General features: G+C 43.8%; 2 protein-coding genes across 2 annotated transcripts; both read right to left on the reverse strand.

Moving 5' to 3' along the window:
* Positions 1-622: 622 nt before the first annotated feature.
* LOC103701042 (14-3-3-like protein) lies at positions 623-6,263 on the reverse strand. Its single transcript, XM_008782982.3, has 6 exons — positions 6,104-6,263; positions 5,013-5,440; positions 4,830-4,908; positions 4,346-4,468; positions 1,077-1,193; positions 623-985 (listed from the first exon to the last, which is right to left on the reverse strand). The coding sequence occupies exons 2-6, from the start codon at positions 5,417-5,419 to the stop codon at positions 926-928; spliced, it is 786 nt and encodes a 261-aa protein (XP_008781204.1). The 5' UTR covers positions 5,420-5,440; positions 6,104-6,263; the 3' UTR covers positions 623-925.
* Positions 6,264-10,629: 4,366 nt separating this feature from the next.
* On the reverse strand, positions 10,630-11,903 carry LOC103701050 (cytosolic sulfotransferase 12-like). Its single transcript, XM_008782996.4, has one exon. It carries the CDS (start codon positions 11,869-11,871, stop codon positions 10,885-10,887), a length of 987 nt encoding a protein of 328 aa, XP_008781218.2. The 5' UTR covers positions 11,872-11,903; the 3' UTR covers positions 10,630-10,884.
* Between the last annotated feature and the right edge of the window lie 7,146 nt (positions 11,904-19,049).

Genomic DNA, 19,049 nt, shown 5'->3' on the forward strand with positions numbered 1-19,049 from the left:
GGATGAACTTCTAAAATTTTAATAAAATTTTCAAAATTTAACAATTATTGTTTTGACCCGACATTGAAGCTCTGAGATTCAACTCAAGGAAAACGAACTTATTTGGATGAGATTTAAGATTTAGATAAATTCCATTACACTCAAACAGTAGATAGTAATCCGCTTCCTGGAGTTTGATCTTATCACAGCCAACCCCAAGGGATCTACGTGCTAAATTCAGTGTAAATCCCAATAAGACAGCCTTTGAAGAGGTTGGTACCTAGAAAACCATTAGGTTTTATCGAACCATGTTGCACTTGGAACTCAACCCGGTAGCTACACAACAAATCCCACCATGCAGGCGAGGCCTACATCATGAGGCCTACAAGCAGAATTCTTGTATGCCACCGGAACCCTCTATCATCTAGCTTCACCTCTAGGCTTGCATAAAACCTCAGAACCCAAAACTGAAAAGGACCCTCCTAATTAACATGGCAAATGAAAGGAATCATGAGACATCCAATATCATCCATAACTTACAGTAAATATAGTTGCACGTTAACAGCAGGAAGCTCCTCCCAAGGGCTATCACAAGCCTGTTCCATACTATGCATTGAATGAAATATTTTTCCCCAAACTTCAATGGTAAAAAACAGCACCAAGCTAAGAGATGCTACTTAGACTTGATTAGTTTGTACCTTGTTTAACATCTGCTAGCTTTAAATCTTCCACTACTATGAAATAAAGAAAATATAATGAAACACTAACAAGCAAGAACAATCCAGCCATTAAAACATTTGTAAAGATAGATAAGAGGTTCATCCACACGCCACAGCAGTAAAAAGGGCAACAATGTCCAAGCACATGAATTCTCACTACATCTAGGATTGAAAACACCAATTTTAGGGCACAAGGTAGCAGCATAGGCCAGACATCTGATTTCTCATCACTGCCCTTCTCCTGATTCCCGTTTGGGAGCTTCCTTGATCTCATCACCTCCGTCCTCCTGATAGGCAAAAGACAAAAAGGATGGGAAAATGAACAAAATGAAAACCACATAATTTACAATATCATCGGCTCAGGAGGGAGGGACATACTGTGATATCGGATGTCCACAGTGTCAAGTTGTCTCGGAGAAGCTGCATGATCAAGGTGCTGTCCTTGTAAGATTCCTCACCCAAGGAGTCAAGCTCTGAAATGGCCTCATCAAAAGCCTGTGATCCAACAGGAGAAGTATATGGTTCAGACAACAGTGTGAAAGGATGTGCCCTTGTGATGAATATAAGATTAAATTTAAGGTAGGAAAAATGTACCAACAGCCCAATTCTAAGCAGACTGAAGCATTAATAAATGATTTGAGGCAGTCAGAATTGTTACTGTACAAACTTTAAGCGAAACAACTGATGGAAAAAATACAGCATAGAAATCCTTACGTTTTTTCCAACATAAATAAGCTGTCAAGTTAGTAAGACCTTTGCTATATGTGTGACGATGGACACAAATTTAACAGGAATACTAATGGATATCTTTTACTCTGTTTCACACCTGCTGCACATTATTGCAAATCAACTCAAAGAATCTGCCACTTCAGATTAATAATTGAAGCTAAGACGATTTTGTATGCAGCTATCTTCAAGGTGACACAGTAGAAAGTTAGATCTACATACAAGATAACGTAGAAATAAGCACTTCATTAAGTTTTGTATACAGCATGGCATAAGCCAAGTGAGGTCTAGGCCCTGTCTGATAAACACCCCCAGACTATAGTATCAATTTGGTTAAGAACCGGGCAAGTTTATTTGCCATGTTGGGCCAGCCCGGTGAAGATGTATCCATCAGACCCATCTAGATCACAACTTAAAGATTAAGGATCCAGAAATAAGACTGAGGAAAATGAGCAGGGCTGGCCCATCAGGCCAGCCTGAAAAACATGTCAGGGCAGGTCATTTTTGGCCTAGTGGATCAGGCCAAATTAGAATTCTAAGCCTGAAGCTATTTCAGGTTGGGTCTAGGTTTTCAAACCTGTACATGGCCCAGCTCATATATTAAAATACACATATTAGTCAAACAACTATGTACCCTCCTATATTAAAATTGTAATGAGGCCAGAGTTATCAACTGATCGCTTGATTGTAGGAATCTTATAGTGAGCTGGCTAACTTAGTTGATTAGGGTCAAAGTTACAAATCTGATCTCTCGATATTGATATCTAATTCTCCGATTTATCAGTTAAGTTCGGCAACCAATCCATCCCAGACCCATTTCGAAACCCATATAGTTTGTTCTCACCCAAAACCTCCCAACTAGAGCCTGACAAAATCTGCTCTACTGGCCATCGCAATAATCATCTATGAGCATGTTTGGATTTCTAACCTAGAAGGTTGGGCCAGGCCTGTTCTACAAACAGATTAAATGTCAGACAGGGCCCAAGTTGATCAAATGTTACCATGGCCCAGATCGTGGTGCATGGTGTACGGAGAAATTATACTCGCTCACTCTCTACCAGAACTAAGCATTTTGACCAAATATTTCTAGCCCCAAAATTGAAATTCTAGCCAAAATAACTGCCCCCCTCCCACCTACATGCTCGTTGTCTACCAGGAGAACTCTTAACACCCCCACTTTGAAACGCCAATGAAATTCAAAAAAGAAAAAAAAGAAAAAAAACCAAGTGTGGTAGCCAACTGCCACAACCTGCCAGAACCAACATGGTCTTATGAAACATGGGCCTACAATAAGAATTTTATTCTACATCCATAGAATGTCGACTACGGATACTTTTCTGCTCCTTACTTTCTTGTTTACCTTTCATGTCTCATTCTAATCTTAACATCTAAATCATGAGCAAAAAAATTTTTGCTTCTGTAGCCAGCAATGTTATCTTACAGCCAGCAACTTCCAACAGTTCGACCTATTTTTTTTTTTTTTTAAAAAAAAAAGGCAACATTTCTAGAGAAGGATGGATGTCCAGATTGAAGAAATTAAATTATGTTGAATAGTCTGGTATTTCTTGCTGATATGCTCCATTGAAGTAAATGGAAAAAAAATGTGCAACAACTCATTATTAGCATCCACAAAATTTCAACATTCTTTAGCACTTGAAGCAATACAAGTTTCTGTGTCATAAGCCTAAATGTGCCAAGACTATTTTCTCAGGTGCCTAGAATACCATATTTTTTCAAGTGCTAAGAAATATCATGATATGCAAGTGTCGGAAAATGCTAAGCACCAAAAACTCCAATGGATCATGGATGCCAGTTAACTCAACTCAAAGCAGTCATTTTAGTTTTAATATATTCAAACTACTTGTCAGAAAATGATAGACTTTATTATGGAATTAAAAAGAAAGGTGCAACCAAATTTTGAAGTCATTAGACTTCATTTCTAAAGCATTGTTTGCTTATCTTCTCTCCCTTCAAATACTTTCTCCTGAACAAAGTATACAATCATACTATGACCCTAAGATGTCATTGCACAAATGACTATCTAATATATAAATCAAAATATCAGATTTAAACCAGATTTAACTTAGAAGAAAAGAGTATGGAAAGAACACAATCATATTTTCTTTACAACGATATCATACCATGCTGTAACTGCATATTGGTATTCATTTAGAAATATACATAGAAAGAGATATAGATGTATGTGAATACATTAGTACATGGCTCAAATTCTGTGTACATTGCAATTATGTATGTAATATATATTTTTTGTAAAAACAATACATGCAGCTATGCGCATATGTGTGTGTGTTCTTGACTCGTGAACAAAGCCACACACACACAAATGTGCTTCTACAAGGTGAACTTGCATATACAATTAAATATTCCATTAAAAGTAACAATTGAAAAATGTATATGGACATAAAATATATAGAACTGCATGTACTGGAGATGTTGTGGTAAGACTGCTTCCATCAAGACTCACAGCAAAACCTATCAACTGGTCAGACTATTTAGGCACAAAACACAACATAAAATTTCGCTCCAGATCAAGTTTATTATAGGAGATTCTCATAATTTCGGTGTACACTAAAAGCACTTGACCAAAACGCATCAAACTGCAGAAATATGCAGAGCAAAGCCTACTGCAGCATTCATGTTCTTTTGGTGCAATCCCTGTACATGCATTAAATGCTTAGTCGCACAGAATAATCTGTTCCATACATTGTATAATTAAGGTTGTATTCTATACAGCATGCAATTAAAGTTCCAAAAGATGGTGCCTTTGATAATGCTTAAAATGCATGAATAAAAAACACAATTTTACCAGCCAAACAACTCAAGCATAAGAGTGAAGATTGTCTATTATCAATTGAACAATGAAAAATCATAAGCAAAGCAAATGAAGTACAGGAACAAACCTGTTTTGCAAGACTGCAAGCACGGTCTGGTGAGTTCAGGATCTCATAATAAAACACTGAGAAATTGAGTGCAAGCCCAAGCCTTATTGGATGAGTTGGAGCCAATTCAGCCAATGCAATATCCTATTAATCCATCAAATGTCAGAATTTGAGATAATATTCGTACAAATACAATATAGCAAAAATCACAAACTACAGCAAACTTAAAGATGGGCAACTAGAACCCTGGAAAAGCCAATAGTATACAAACTCATTCAGCAACGTCACAAGAGACCTTTTAGCTACGTTAAGCATGCAAAAAGAAAGGAAGTAGCAATCAAAAGAAAATTCAACGAAAAAGAGGACAAATATAGGACCCAGGATTTGATGCAACAGGAGGATTTTTGTTCTTATAGCATACCCTACCATGAAAACAGTAAGAAAGTGACAGTCACGAAATTATCATCAATGGACTAGAATGGCAAATCTGAACAGAAGGACCCACCTGAGCAGATTTGTATGCCAACAGTGTGCTCTCAGCTGCTTCTTTCCTCTCAGCTCCAGTTTTAAATTCCGCAAGGTACCTGCACAAACAGAATAAGATTATAATCCAATGATGAACAGCAATTCCCTTTCTTACAATTTCCTTCTACAAACACATTTCCTCAGTCGAATGATTTCAACAGACCTGTGGTAATCCCCCTTCATCTTAAGGTAGAACACCTTAGATTCCACAGCAGTGGCCGAGGGGATGAGGTGGGAGTCGAGCAGTTTCAGGATCCCATCACAGATCTTGCTAAGCTCAGCCTCGATCTTGCCGCGGTACTCCTTGATCAAGCCGACACGGTCCTCATTCCCACGGCTCTCCTCCTTCTGCTCGATGGAGGAGATGATGCGCCACGAAGCCCGGCGAGCACCGATCACATTCTTGTAAGCCACGGAGAGGAGGTTGCGCTCCTCGACGGTCAGCTCCTCCACGTCGGCCGTCTTCACTACCTTCTCCATAAACTCCACCATCTCCTCGTACCGTTCGGCCTGCTCGGCCAGCTTGGCCATGTAGACATTCTCTTCACGGGACGATTCGGCCGGCGACATAGCAATTCTGTTTCCTAAACTCTGCAGGTATACCAGATCCAGATCAAACTCACGTCCTCATCCCGATTTTTTTCTTAATATTAAAAGAAGGGAACCAATAAAAGATCCTTCCTCTTTTTTTTGTCCATGGCCCCTTTCATCCCAATCTATTGAGGTGGAAAAGGGCGTGAGAGAGATGTACGGAAAAAATCCCAGTTTTAAATATGTTCGATCTCGTTCTGATCCTCCGATGGAATTTTAATTAAGAAGGAAAAGGAATATGTATAGCAAATAATCTACCAAAATATAAAAATAATGATAAAAAAAATAGAGGAAAAGGAGAGATGTATGTGAACAAATATTCGATTTTCATTTATTTATTTTTTATTTATTCCTTTTTCGTTTGATAATCTTTCAACTTCCTCCGATGAATCACTGGATCACAATATATCATCGAATTTTTTTAAAAAAATTAATACGATCGATGCATAAATTCTTTTTTTTTCTGGAAAATGCGGAGAGGACACCACCATCAAAAAGAAACTTTAAAAAACAAAACATGAAAACCAAATATAAGATCGAATCTTCCAAAACTCAGATGAAATCGAGACTCGATAACGTCAGATCGGATCGATCCACGCACGGAAACAAAAATAAATCGAATAAATCGTTGAAATTAATGAATAAATAGAACGAGAATCCCACCTTCCTTCCTCCGAAACAAAACCCTCGGCCTCTTTCTTTCTTCTCCGATCTACTTCGACGCTCGGTCGGCCTCCCTTTGTTTCAGTTTTCTTCGGCCGAGGGGGCGTGGAGCCCTAAAACGTTCGCCAACCTTCGGTCAAATCACCAACAGACACGTGGTGGGTCGACAGGCCGGCATCTGGTGTTCCTCATTCAGACACAGCCACGCTGGCGCTGCGTTTCAACCGGGGCAACCCGAATGTCGCGTTGGTTCATTCTCGGGTGCGCGATTACGCAGTCCATTCCAATCAGAGCCGTCCATGCCTCTGATGGTACTGCATCGAGAGATGCGATTGGATGATCGAACCCATCGCTGTTCGACGAGGAAGAGCGAGGGTTGATGGGAATTTTAAATTGTTTCTTCTTCTTAGACAAGAATCATATGGGCCGGCACGAGAAGATACGACCGGAATTCTATTTTATCATATGGACGAAGGGATTTTACCGGAAAAAAAAAAGGACTTCATTAGTAAAAAAATATTTCTAACTTTCGAGCTTCTTCTTTAATATTAGCGTTGGCGGGTATTGTAAAATAAAAAGTCTATTCTTTTTCTTTTTTTTTTTTTTTTTCTTCTGGTGCTCGTCCCATAAGAAGGTGCACGAGTCCTGGTATCCTTCCTTTTTTTAAATACTAACATTCTCATCAGGCCAAGAGTTCAAATATATTCAAATCTAATCACAAACACTATGATCAGTTTGTGATCAACCTCAGTAGATCCGTGCTGCAGAGTCCCTTAGTCCATATAGGTTATGGGCCGAGTTCGCTCTGATACCATTTATAATAACTCAAGACCTCACCCAAAATGACTAGCCGAAAGGTATTATTTGGGTTTTTTTGATTCTGTATAAGTATCTAAGATCTACCCAGCAAATAACTGACGTGGGACGAAACATACACCCGCACGAGTCCTCAAACTTAGAATCCATCTGTTCTTGGTCCCAATTAATTAATAGGTCTTCAAAGTTTTCTAATTTAGCCTCGCTCGAGTATTGGGGTTAAGAATTTTGGATCAATCGGCATTCAAGTCAGGCCTAACCTTTAGGCCCAAACAGGCCAAGTGGGCCTAGGGCTGACTTTGGGCTGACAACTACCATCTTCGGGCCTAAACTGGGCTCCGAATCAGGCCCGACTTGAATAAGCCACCTGGTATTCTCGGACGCTGAAATGGGTCCCAATGTTCTCTGTTAACCTTCCCAGCAGCAGTCCATGTGAGATGATAAGGGGGGAAAAGAAAGAGAAATGGCTTCATTTACTCGCAAGAAACTACCCTGTCTTATTAAATAAGATTTGAAGCATTTGCTTTCTCTTTTAATTCAAGGAATTAAATTCCAGTGAGACCGAAAAAGTCATAACTGAATCCTATTTTCAGAGTTAAAAGAAATTAACATGACTATGCCAACAATCTATTTTTATGAGGACCCGTGCGGACGCGTGTTTAATCCCGTATCGGTTATTCGCCGAAAAAATTTTGAGTACCTATATAAAACCAAAAAACTCAAAAAATTTGTGACAAATAGTATCAGAGCGAACTCGGCTTATAGCCTATGTAAAGACTGAGTTTATAAAGACTGACCAATGACCGATCGTAATACTTGTGATTAGATTTTAATAGATTTGAACCCTTATCCCGACGAGGACGTCAGGACTTAAAAGAAAGGAGTATGTAAGAATCTATACGGGCTTGTGTTTAGTCGCACATCGTTATTCGCAAAAAAAAATTTGGATGATGGTTTCCTTTCTGGGTGTACTTTAGGAGGTATATAGAAAGTTCTATAATAAAGTTGCGGATGATTACTGTTATGGGGGAATTGAGCCGCCATGCCCCACGTGATCGGCACGCGTATCCAGGAAAGCTACAGCTGCCCTATGATCCAGCACTCCGACCCCGAGTCGGACCTCCTCGGCTCCGCAGCCCGACCCCGGGTCGGCTGCCCTATGATCCAGCACTCCGACCCCGAGTCGGACCTCCTCGGCTCCGCAGCCCGACCCCGGGTCGGCTGCCCTATGATCCAGCACTCCGACCCCGAGTCGGACCTCCTCGGCTTCGCAGCCCGACCCCGGGTCGGCTGCCCTATGATCCAGCACTCCGACCCCGAGTCGGACCTCCTCGGCTCCGCAGCCCGACCCCGGGTCGGCTGCCCTATGATCCAGCACTCCGACCCCGAGTCGGACCTCCTCGGCTTCGCAGCCCGACCCCGGGTCGGCTGCCCTATGATCCAGCATTCCGACCCCGAGTCGGAGATCTTTTGATAACGACAGGCTATTCTCCAGAGGCACGCCGCGGCCTCCTGCTCCACTACTCCCTGCAACGGCTGTACCCGATGCTGCCCACGATCTCCTGTATCAACCGTACAAAGCGGAGCTCCACTACGCCCTGCCATGACCGTACCCAGCGCTGCTCCACGACGCCCCGTAACGGCCATGTCAGTGGCCATTCTATCGTGCCCCACGACGACAAACCCCCCTGAGAGACCTCCCAGCCAGGTATATATGCGGCTGGGGGGAGAAGGGGGGGTAAGCAATACCTCCCAGAGCACTCTCTCCCACTTGTGATTATCATCTCTCCTCCTCCAATCACCTCTGACTTGACCGTCGGAGGGCCATCACCACCCTGGTGGTGGTGCAAGGCTTGTTTGCAGGTTCCTTGGCGGAAGGTGGAGCGCAACCAGCACCAACCAAGACAACTCAGGCGGAACCCCGTTCACACCGTCGTGTCAATCGTTCTCGGTTTGGACCACCAGCAACAATTACTTTGTATAGTAAGTTCCAAATGTAGAAAGATGAGGTCAAAGTATGTCGAACTGTCCGAACCGTCTAGCTCATCCTATATCAAGCGGAATCGGTGCAGAATAAGATCGCTTGGGTCCTTAATTATTTTCAAAAATTTCTCTCAAACGGTCCTGTACCGCAATAATTAACAAATACTGCAAATATTTCTTTGCATTAATTTTATTTTTTATATTTTAAATTTCTAAAAATATTTTTGATGTAAATTTGTTCTGGCTGCTTGAATCTACAGAAAAGAGAAAGTGCACAATTATTTATCGGCACACGTTAACTGTAATCAAATCCCTACTTCGTGATTGTCGCTATATTTATATTTTTTTATTGAATATCCTAGGCATCATATTGAAAAGAGTCAACCTGATTTTAAGTATCCCCTCCCAACCACTCGCATTTTTCCATATTTGAAGGTAAGCTCATTAAATGGATGACCTTGTTATGTTTTTTTAATCCCGTGGATGATGAGTCAGGCAACGAGTAAGAGGGAAAATAAGAACTTGTTTCTAACCAGCTTGTTTATTTTTGATCCTGCTGTATGAATCGTTCTCTGAGGCTCGGCCAAGAAGTACACATCCTTTTATGGTCTTGGATGGCCATCACATATGGAAAGAAGTCTTCAGGCATGCAAAAGCCTTTATTGATGCATTCTTGCTGGGAGATAGCATCCTTTCTATTTGGAAAGGAACGGTACCCTTAGCCTCCTTTTTCCTCTAGATTAACCACATGTTGAGTTTTCATCAGTCTGATGTCTATTATTTTAATTTAAGATACCCTCTTGACATTGTAGATCCCAGTTAGGAACTACTTGAAAAATCCAGTAGAATGAAGCTGAATTTTCAATAGCAATCGAGCGTATTAGCCTGCTCGGCCCATGTTCTTCTAAAAAAATGTCCTAGTTTTGGCCCGTACCCCATTTATAAGCACGTTGGACTGCAGGATTAAAAAAAAAGTCTATAAAGATATTGTTTTTGTTCCTACAGAATTTGGGCTGGAGAAGAGTTGAGTTGATGTAGACCTTACTTAAATAGACCGTGTAATCTATAATTCTATAAGAAATTCAGTCTAATTCTACTAGATTTTTCAAACAAACTCTTAGTATACCACAATTACGCGGCAAGCGCAACTTATTATGACTTAGGTGATCGGTCTTGTAATTGTCGGGGGCTACGCCAAGGAAGCATCAAGTGTAATTGGGCCATTCCTATAGAACCCTGTCAGCTGGATCCGAAGTATGTTCCATTCTCGGACATTCAACCTCCTCCATACTGCACCAATTCCCCTAATAAGTTGAACTAGTCTCCTTCCATTCAAAGGTGGGGACAGTTTTGGACTATCTCACAAAAGTCCACAGGCATGGCCCCATCTGAGAGGGGAGGCATGGGCAATCCTTAGCTTGCAGCCAAATGCTCCTCTGCATGTTTAGAGGAAGAAGGAGACGAGAATTCTTGATCCAAGAAAGTTGAATTTTAACTAAAATTAAGATAAAGAGTAACCAAATAAATTATGAAAACAGAGGCAAGAAATTTGATGATGGTTCTACCTTAGATCCGTTCCATGAATAGCTCAAACAAGCTAGTTACCCAGACAGATTTCCAATCGTACGGCACCCATGAATGGCGAAACCTCTAGTCCGTCACTCATGAATACCCCCATGCAACAAATCATAGCAACCTTTCACCGCATCAGTTTGAGAACTAGCTAGTTTAATAACTTATTTTAAGATTCATGTTTAAATATTAATCTCAAACTAGACGATTCTTGCCGCATGAAAAGGCATCTTGAATAAGTAAGAAGATGGTCGCACACGTACAGAAGGGAAGCACAGCTTTAATGCTTTACGGGATTAGATGCGATACATGAAAAAGAGATGAATATTGAGGTGCCACCCCATCATCAGTAGGCTGGAGAATTTTTTTGCATGCATACCTAGCGCGCACAGGCAAGCGTCTCTGAGAATTCACGATGCTTGGAAGGTCAGACCGGATCCAGCCAGCTTCTCTTGGACAATTCGGTCCAACGCCTCCCCCATTTCACGACTCAAATGATTTGCCCAATCTCCAACCTTACCTTTTCTGAAAAACGACTCGTGCGGCACAGTTGTCTCCCCTACTTCGTATACACCCTTTTTATTTACCTCCATATTGCTGAGCTTCTCAAAACTGCACAGTTGTACAATCTCCTCCACCACCCCATCCTTCTCCTCCTCCTCCGAGAAGGGACGCCCCACGAACTCGGCTAGCCTTCTCACGTTCCCCACCGGCTCGGTCATCATCTCCTCGTACTTCAAGAACAGCACCTTTTCCGACCTCCTTAGGCTCTCCCTCCAGTACTCGAGCATATGATCCCAGATCGGCCCGGAAAATGAGAACCCATCGCAAAACAACTCGAAGGCTTCGCTCAGCCCCATGGTGTCGGGCTTGAGCTTTTGCGCGAAGTGCCACAACGAGACCACCACATCCTTGGGGTCTCGGCAGAGATAAACTAGCCGGCAACCGCAGTCGGCCACAGAGGACGGCAATATGGAGTAAGGCAAGTGGGTGGCGAGGAGCCTCGGCGGAGGGATCGCCTCCAGATCGGGGAATCGATGGCGAAAGGGGACCTCTAAGAAGAGCACACATGCATGGGGGTTGCGGGTGAGCAGAGGGTGTTGAGCGAAGGTGTAGTTGGTGCGGTTCATGATAGCGAACAGAAGTGCTTTAAGCCAGGTGGTGCCGGATTTGGGCTGGGTGACGAGGATGAGGTCGGAGGGACGAGGCTTGAAGTGATCTTGGAGGGCCATCACGCGTGGAAGCATATTTTCATGGACCCAAAACCCTTTGTACATTCTGAGGGGATGCGCAAAAAATCCTTTATGTTTTGGTAGCGAGGATAGGAGATCGCTGTGCTCCTTGGTGGAGACTTCGCCTCTCTCCTCTTGAGGATTGGAAGGAAGAGAAAAATCCATTAGACACAAACTTGATAATCCTTGCTCTCTAAGAAAGCCTTTAAATAAGAAGTTGGTTCCCACCCGTTGACGGAGCATAGCTACCTAACTGCATTGGAAGGAAAATATAGCTAATATGTGGATATTCGTGCACCCATTATTTTGCGAAAGATAGTTAATTATCTAATCATGATAATAATATATTTTGTGAACAGAATTTTTACCATTTCATTCTCCGAAGGTGCGATTTTTCTTGAACTTTGAAAAACTGAGTGCTAAAAGTTTCAAAAATAAAAATGAACAGCATATTATCTTAGCACTTCAATCATTTCTTTTATTTTCGTTTAATCTTTTCTATCTTATGTGGTTGGCATGGAGCAAACGAAGGCTGCACAGGAAAATAAGAAGACAACCTTAAAAAGGTCGTGGGATTGGAGGATGAGGCAGAGGACGTGAGGACTGATGAGGGTGGAAGATTACTTTATTTGTTTGGTGTTGCTTTTAATCTTTATGTATTTATTTACTAGATACTCATAAGAAACTTATCAACCTATAATCTACTCTCTTTTTTTTGCTATTTAATTAAATTCTGCAGCATGGGGCAGGTTTGCCTATTGTGGCGCATGTTACATCATGTTATATTTATTCTGGTAAGAGAATTTGTCAACGGACGCAAAAGAAACTCAGACTAGATTATCCTTGCCGTCTAAGAAAGCTTTTAGATAAGAAGCCGATTCCTGCATATTGAAGGGGATTGGGTATCTAACTACATTGGAAAGAGAATTTAGCTAATAAGTAGATACTCGTGTACCCATTATTTTGTGAAAGATAGGTAATCAACTAATCATAGTAATAATATGTTGTGAGGCAACTTTACACTCATAAGGAAGTGTCGTGTTGGGGACCCAATCATCGCCAGAGCAGTGTACTTCAGGAGGTATAAAGAGATGTTATTGACTAGATAATTACTTTGTACACCAAGTTCTGTTGGGTGCAGAAAGTAGAGGTGCATTCAATAGTATATATCTACCTTCCTTTGGAACCTATTTTGTCATAAATTCGTCATATAGAGTTTCTCTACTAATGAGGTTTGGCCTAATCTCTCTCCTGCCATATCAAATTTGTCTTGCTTATGCTTATTATTTACTCTAGTAGGTTTGAAAGGTTGTGGATAGAGTTTTGAAGGTACAATTATACCTCTAACTCAAGTTGTAACGATTTAGGATCTCATCGAAAAAAGACTAGTCAAAAAATATTATTGAGGATCATGACTCATGTATCTAAGATCTTCTTTATGCCCAATTGACGTGCTACTAAAACTTACTCATATAGGATCTCCCACACTTCCTCATGACCTTTTTGTATGATGAGTGGGTAGTTAACCCTAAAAAGGCTCAACTTTCAGTATCCCATAATTGCAAGAATTATAGGATAGGTTAGCTTTGATAGCATTCGTAACAATCAAGACCTTATCTAAAGAATCTAATGTACCCAATGATCTCTTAAGGCATTACGAATGTAGGACTAAACAAACACCCGCGTAACTCCTCACACATGGCCCGGGGATGGAATATTATTACTTGCGCCATCAGTGGGGTCTGATTTGATGGAATTGATTGTTAATGTTCGCTCTCTTTTTTTTTGTCTTTTTTCTTTTTTTTCTTTGAGTATGATGGAGAGAGACGCAAGGCCTGTCCCCGAGCCTTTTTTTTTTTTTTGCATAGGATGTAATTCCGTTTCAGAATTTTTCACCCTTATTTTTTATTTTTTATTTTTTATTTTTTGGGTAGCGCATCCCTCCTTCGATGGGATCTCTCCCTCGTCTCTTCTCTCTCTCACTCTCGGCGGTCGACACAAGGCCAACCCACCCCTCTGCGAGGTCTGGATGGATGATTGTTGACTACTTCTGATCGGATTTCAGGAAGAATGGAGCAGTGAAGAAGAGCTACATGACATACCAGCCCATGGTAGAGATTGACGACGTCTTCGAGGTTGACTTTCAGAAGTTCAAGAATGAGTTATCGAAGTTTAAGGAGGAGGATGGTTGATCGTCGACGTCAAGCCCTTTACCTTTCCATCTAAAAGTTTCTTTGCCCATGCTATCCAAATCAAAACGATCGATTGGCCATTCCGTTCTCCAAAAGTTGTGATTTGTCCTGAATTTTGAAAAATTGAGTATTAGAAGTTTCAAAAACGAAGACGATCAGCTTATTATCTTAACGTTTGAATCGTTTCTTTTATTTTGATTTAATCTTTTCTCTTTTATTTGGTCGGCGGGGAGCAGACGAAGGCTGCTTGGAAGAACGGGTAGGCGACCTCTAGAAAGTCTCGGGAATGGAGGAGAAAGCGGTGGACCTGAGGGCTGATGATGGCGGAAGACAGTCCTCATTTTTGAAAATTTCTCTCGAAGTGTCCTGAATTGCTATAATTAGCAAATACCACACACGTTTCACACCATTAATTTTTTTTTTATATTTTAAACTTCTAAAAATATTTTTGATGTATATTCGATCCAGCTGCTCGAATCTAAGGAAAAGACAAAGTTCACAATTATCTATCGGAACAAGTTAACCATAATCAAATCCCTACTTCGTGATTGACGCTTCATTTATATTTTTTTATTGAATCTGCTAAGCATCATATTGAAAGGAGTTGGCTGGCAACCATTGACGCGTTTTTCCATATTTGAAGGTAAGCTCATCAAATGGACCGCCTTGTTATGTTATTTAATCTCATAGGTGATGGGATAGGCAACGAGTAAGAGGAAAGATGAGAACTTCTTTCTAGCCAACTTGTTTATTTTCGACTTTGCTGTATGAATCCTTCCCTGGGGCTCGGCCCGGAGTACACATCCTTCCATGGTCTTGGATGATAATCACATATGGAATGAAGTCATCAAGCATACAAGAGCCTTTATTGATACATTCCTGCTAGCAGATAGCATTCTTCCTATTTGAAAGGGAGGGTATGAGATCGTCGACTCCTTTTGTGGGGTATCCTTGGCCTCCTTTTTCCTCTAGATTAACCACATGTCTGAATTTTCATCAATTTAATGTCTACATTTTCACTTAACATACCATCTTACCATTGCGGATCCCAGTTAGAATCTATTTGAAAAATCCAGTAAAACTAGGCTAAAATTTTTTATAGAAATCGAACATATTAGTCTGCTCAGCTCATTTTCTTCTAAAGAAATGTCCTAGTTTTGGCCTGATTCTATCTATAGATCTATTGGATTATAGGATTAAAAAACTTATAATTTTTTTTTTCTTCCTATAGAATTGAGTTGATACGTGGCTTACTTAAATATACTGTATAATCTACAATTTTATAATAAATTCAGTCCAATTCTATTTGATTTTTCAAACAAACTCCATGATTACCCTGCGAGCACAACTTATTATGGCTTAGGTGTTTCATCTTTCAATTGTCGGGGGCTACGGCAGGGCAGCATGAAATGTAATTGGGCCATTAATCCTGTACAATCCTGTCAGCTCGATCTGAAGTGACAAATAACAACAAGGCATGGCAAATATTGCATCCCTCGTGAAAGATTTTGTGACCCCACAAACATTTATTACTTGCTAAGTGTCCGCTACAATAAATGTTATCTGGGCCCGTATATTATAGACTAAGCAACTCTGACATTCAACCAACCACTTGCCGTACCAATTCTCCTATCCATTTGAAGGCGGAGACGGAGTTTTGGACAATCTGACAAAAGTTCACAGGCATGAGCCCCATCTGAGATGGGAGATGTTGCTGGAAATTGGACCCGGGGGCCGCCGTGAAGCCGGGGAAGAAGGAGCTCCGCTGCTACAGGGGGCGGACGGCGGTGCGCCGGCTGGCTATGTCCTCCGCTGCGGGGGGGGTGTGCAAGTCCTGCAAGGGAAACCGGTGGCCGGGCTCCCCGGCACCGGCCCTCCGATGCCTAAGTCAGAGGGGGCAAGTATGTGGAGAGAGCAGGGAAGAGAGTATATGGAGAAGACAGCAAGAACATTTGGATAAGATAAAGAAGACGAAGAGGATGATGTCCTCAATTGTGTCTGTGCTTTCCGGCGGGTTCAGTCCCGGGGATCTGTTTCCGTTTTTGTTGTCCTCTTGTTTTTTGGTCCCCCCTCCCTTTTCCCCCCAGGTTTCCTTTTATAGGAGGATTTTGTTACCTGGGAGGTGACAGGAGGTTTGTCCTGTTTTGTAATAATTGGGCACGATTTGGCCCATTAATGGCGTAATGGAGAACGGGACCGGATCAGACCGGAATCAGGGAGTTGTCACGGTCGATCGGACCTGTTGGAGTGGTTGAACCGCCGGCTGTGGTGGGCCTGGGGTCCGTGGATGGTAAGTGCATTTATTACCGAATGAACCGGCGGTCAGGGAGAGCCATACGTTCTGATGGTTCAGTGATCCGGAGATCGTCTTGGGCCGTGTTCATTAAATGACTGAGTGCATCGGAGACTTGAGAGAGTCTCGTGCATTAATGGCAGGTCGTGCCGAATACCTGCGAAGATCTTATGCCTTGATGGCTTGGAGATAGTGGCAGGTTATAGTGGAGTTGTCAGGTCCCTTAGAGGGTTAGGTGGAAATTGGATATTTGGCTAAGGCATGGTCTCGGCCTGCTGGTCTCGGCTCTCTGGTCTCGGCCTTCTGGTCTCGGCTCTCTGGTCTCGGCCCTCTGGTCTCGGCTCTCTGGTCTATGAGCTCGAGAGCGGAAGAGCTCGATCACTTAGGATGAGCTCGAGAGCGGAAGAGCCCGATCACTTAGGATGAGCTCGAGAGCGGAAGAGCCCGATCACTTAGGATGAGCTCGAGAGCGGAAGAGCTCCATCACTTAGGATGAGCTCGAGCTTGCTGATGGATTTGGGTGCTATAATTACATTTGTGGGGTGGTCCATTTTTCCACCAACACTACCCCCGACTTCCGAGTCCGAGCTGCTTTTTGGCTCGGGCGAAGGAAGTAGTTCAGTCATCGATCGTCCTGGTGCTGTGAGCGTTCTTACACCAAGGCGACTGAAGACGCTTTTTCTGCTCGGAGTCCGTTCTTTGGGGACGTCGGCAGAGAAGAATCCAAGTAAAGATAAATGAGAATGTAAAGACCTTAATTGAATGGGTACCTTGTACCGTGTGCGTCCTTGCGCCGAGGCGACTGAAGACGCTTCTTTGCTCGGACTCCGTTCTTTGGGGACGTCGGCAGAGAAAAGTCCAAGAATAAAATAATGTAAAGACATTAAATGAATGGGTACCTTGTACCGTGTGCGTCCTTACGCCGAGGCGACTGAAGACGCTTCTCTGCTCGGACTTCGTTCTTTGGGGACGTCGGCAGAGATCCAAAAATAGAAGAGCGGGCTGAGCTCGTTGGCTGAAGACGATGGAGCACGAGCCGAGCTCGTCCGGTCAGAGAGGACCGCTACTCATCTCGACGTCTCGAGCTTCCCTATAGCCGGGGCATCCCGACGTCTCGGGGCATCCCGACGGATCGGGGCATCCCGACGTCTCGGGGCATCCTGACCGTGGTCAGGGTAGGAGCATGAGCCGAGCTCGTCCGGTCAGAGAGGACCGCTAACTCATAGCCGATGGAGCACGAGCCGAGCTCGTCCGGTCAGAGAGGACCGCTAACTCATATTCGGGGAGCACGAGCCGAGCTCGACGGTGGAAGCCGATGGAGCACGAGCCGAGCTCGTCCGGTCAGAGAGGACCGCTAACTCATAGCCGATGGAGCACGAGCCGAGCTCGTCCGGTCAGAGAGGACCGCTAACTCATAGCCGATGGAGCACGAGCCGAGCTCGTCTGGTCAGAGAGGACCGCTAACTCATATCCCGACGTTTCGGGCGTCCCTATAGCCGGGGCATCCCGTTGTGGCAGGGCATCCCAATATATTGGAGCATCCTGACCGTGGTCAGGGTAGGAGAACGAGCCGAGCTCGTTGGCTAACCTGAAAATAGATAAAATATTGAATTTATTTGAAGCCAAAGTGGCGTCCTGTACCTTTTGGAGATATTTTGATAGCTCTCGAGCTTCGAAGTCCCTCAGGACTTGGTTCGGCACCGGCCTTCTTTGGCTTGATTTTTTAGGTTTTGCGCTCGGGTTTCTGAGCTCGGTCTGCATGAGCTCGGCGGGGGCTTCAGTGATGGCGACGCTCTGAAAGGGGAGCAATGTCGCGGGCGCCGTCCCAAGGACTTACGCCCGTAAGGAGGGAGTACATGCTGGTTTCTTGCTTGCTGCCGGAAGACAGAAGACTTGGAAGGATAATGGAATTTAATGGGGCTGTACCCTTTGTCACAGAGGCTTACAATCCCATTTTAAAGCTCCATAACTTCTCCAGACCTCAGCTTTTATTTCTCTTTCCCCCCAACTCGTTGACGTGAGACTTGGACTACTACTTCTCACTGGTTGCCCCCACATACGTCGTTGCAGCGGGAGCCATGCCTGATTCGAGATTGCTCGGGAGTCAGGAGAAAGTTTCTTCCTCTGCTTCACATGATTCCGTGGAGGCGGCACAGGAGGGGCCTCCACTTGTTGCAGGCTTTGGGCTGCAAATAGCTAGCGCTTGGACTTGCTGCACAAGCGCATCGAAGTGCTCGAGTTGGACTTGTGGAACTTGATCTACCGGAGATCTTGATGGTGAATTTTGGACTGAGCGTTTGGGACTTGGAGCATGATACTCGAAGGGGAAACCCGCTTGTAGGGGGCTCCGGTTGAACTGGAGCTGGAGGAGGCGGTGCCATTGGGATGCCCCTGGGTTGCAGGCTTTGGACAGCGGTAGCCAGGGCCTGCACTTGTTGTACCAGGGCATCGAACTGCTCCGGCCGAACTTGATGAACTGACTCGGTCGGAGGTGATGAGTTCCGGACGGAACGCTCCGGACTAGGTGGAGGTCGTTGAGAGGCATTGGAAGCCCCTTTGCTTCTTAGCTTCATGGCAGCGAACTCGGGCCCTTCCTGTAGCGCCAACTGTTGCTGGAAATTGGACCCGGGGGCCGCCGCGAAGCCGGGGAAGGAGGGGCTTCCGCCGCGGGGGCGGCGATCGACGGCGGAAAATTGGACCCGGGCCCTTTGCTTCTTAGCTTCATGGCAGCGAACTCGGGCCCTTCCTCTAGCGCCAACTGTTGCTGGAAATTGGACCCGGGGGCCGCCGTGAAGCCGGGGAAGGAGGAGCTCCGCTGCTGCAGGGGGCGGACGGCGGTGCGCCGGCTGGCTGCGTCC

This window comes from Phoenix dactylifera, chromosome 9 (genome assembly GCF_009389715.1).
Source record: "Phoenix dactylifera cultivar Barhee BC4 chromosome 9, palm_55x_up_171113_PBpolish2nd_filt_p, whole genome shotgun sequence".
Lineage (NCBI taxonomy): Eukaryota > Viridiplantae > Streptophyta > Magnoliopsida > Arecales > Arecaceae > Phoenix > Phoenix dactylifera.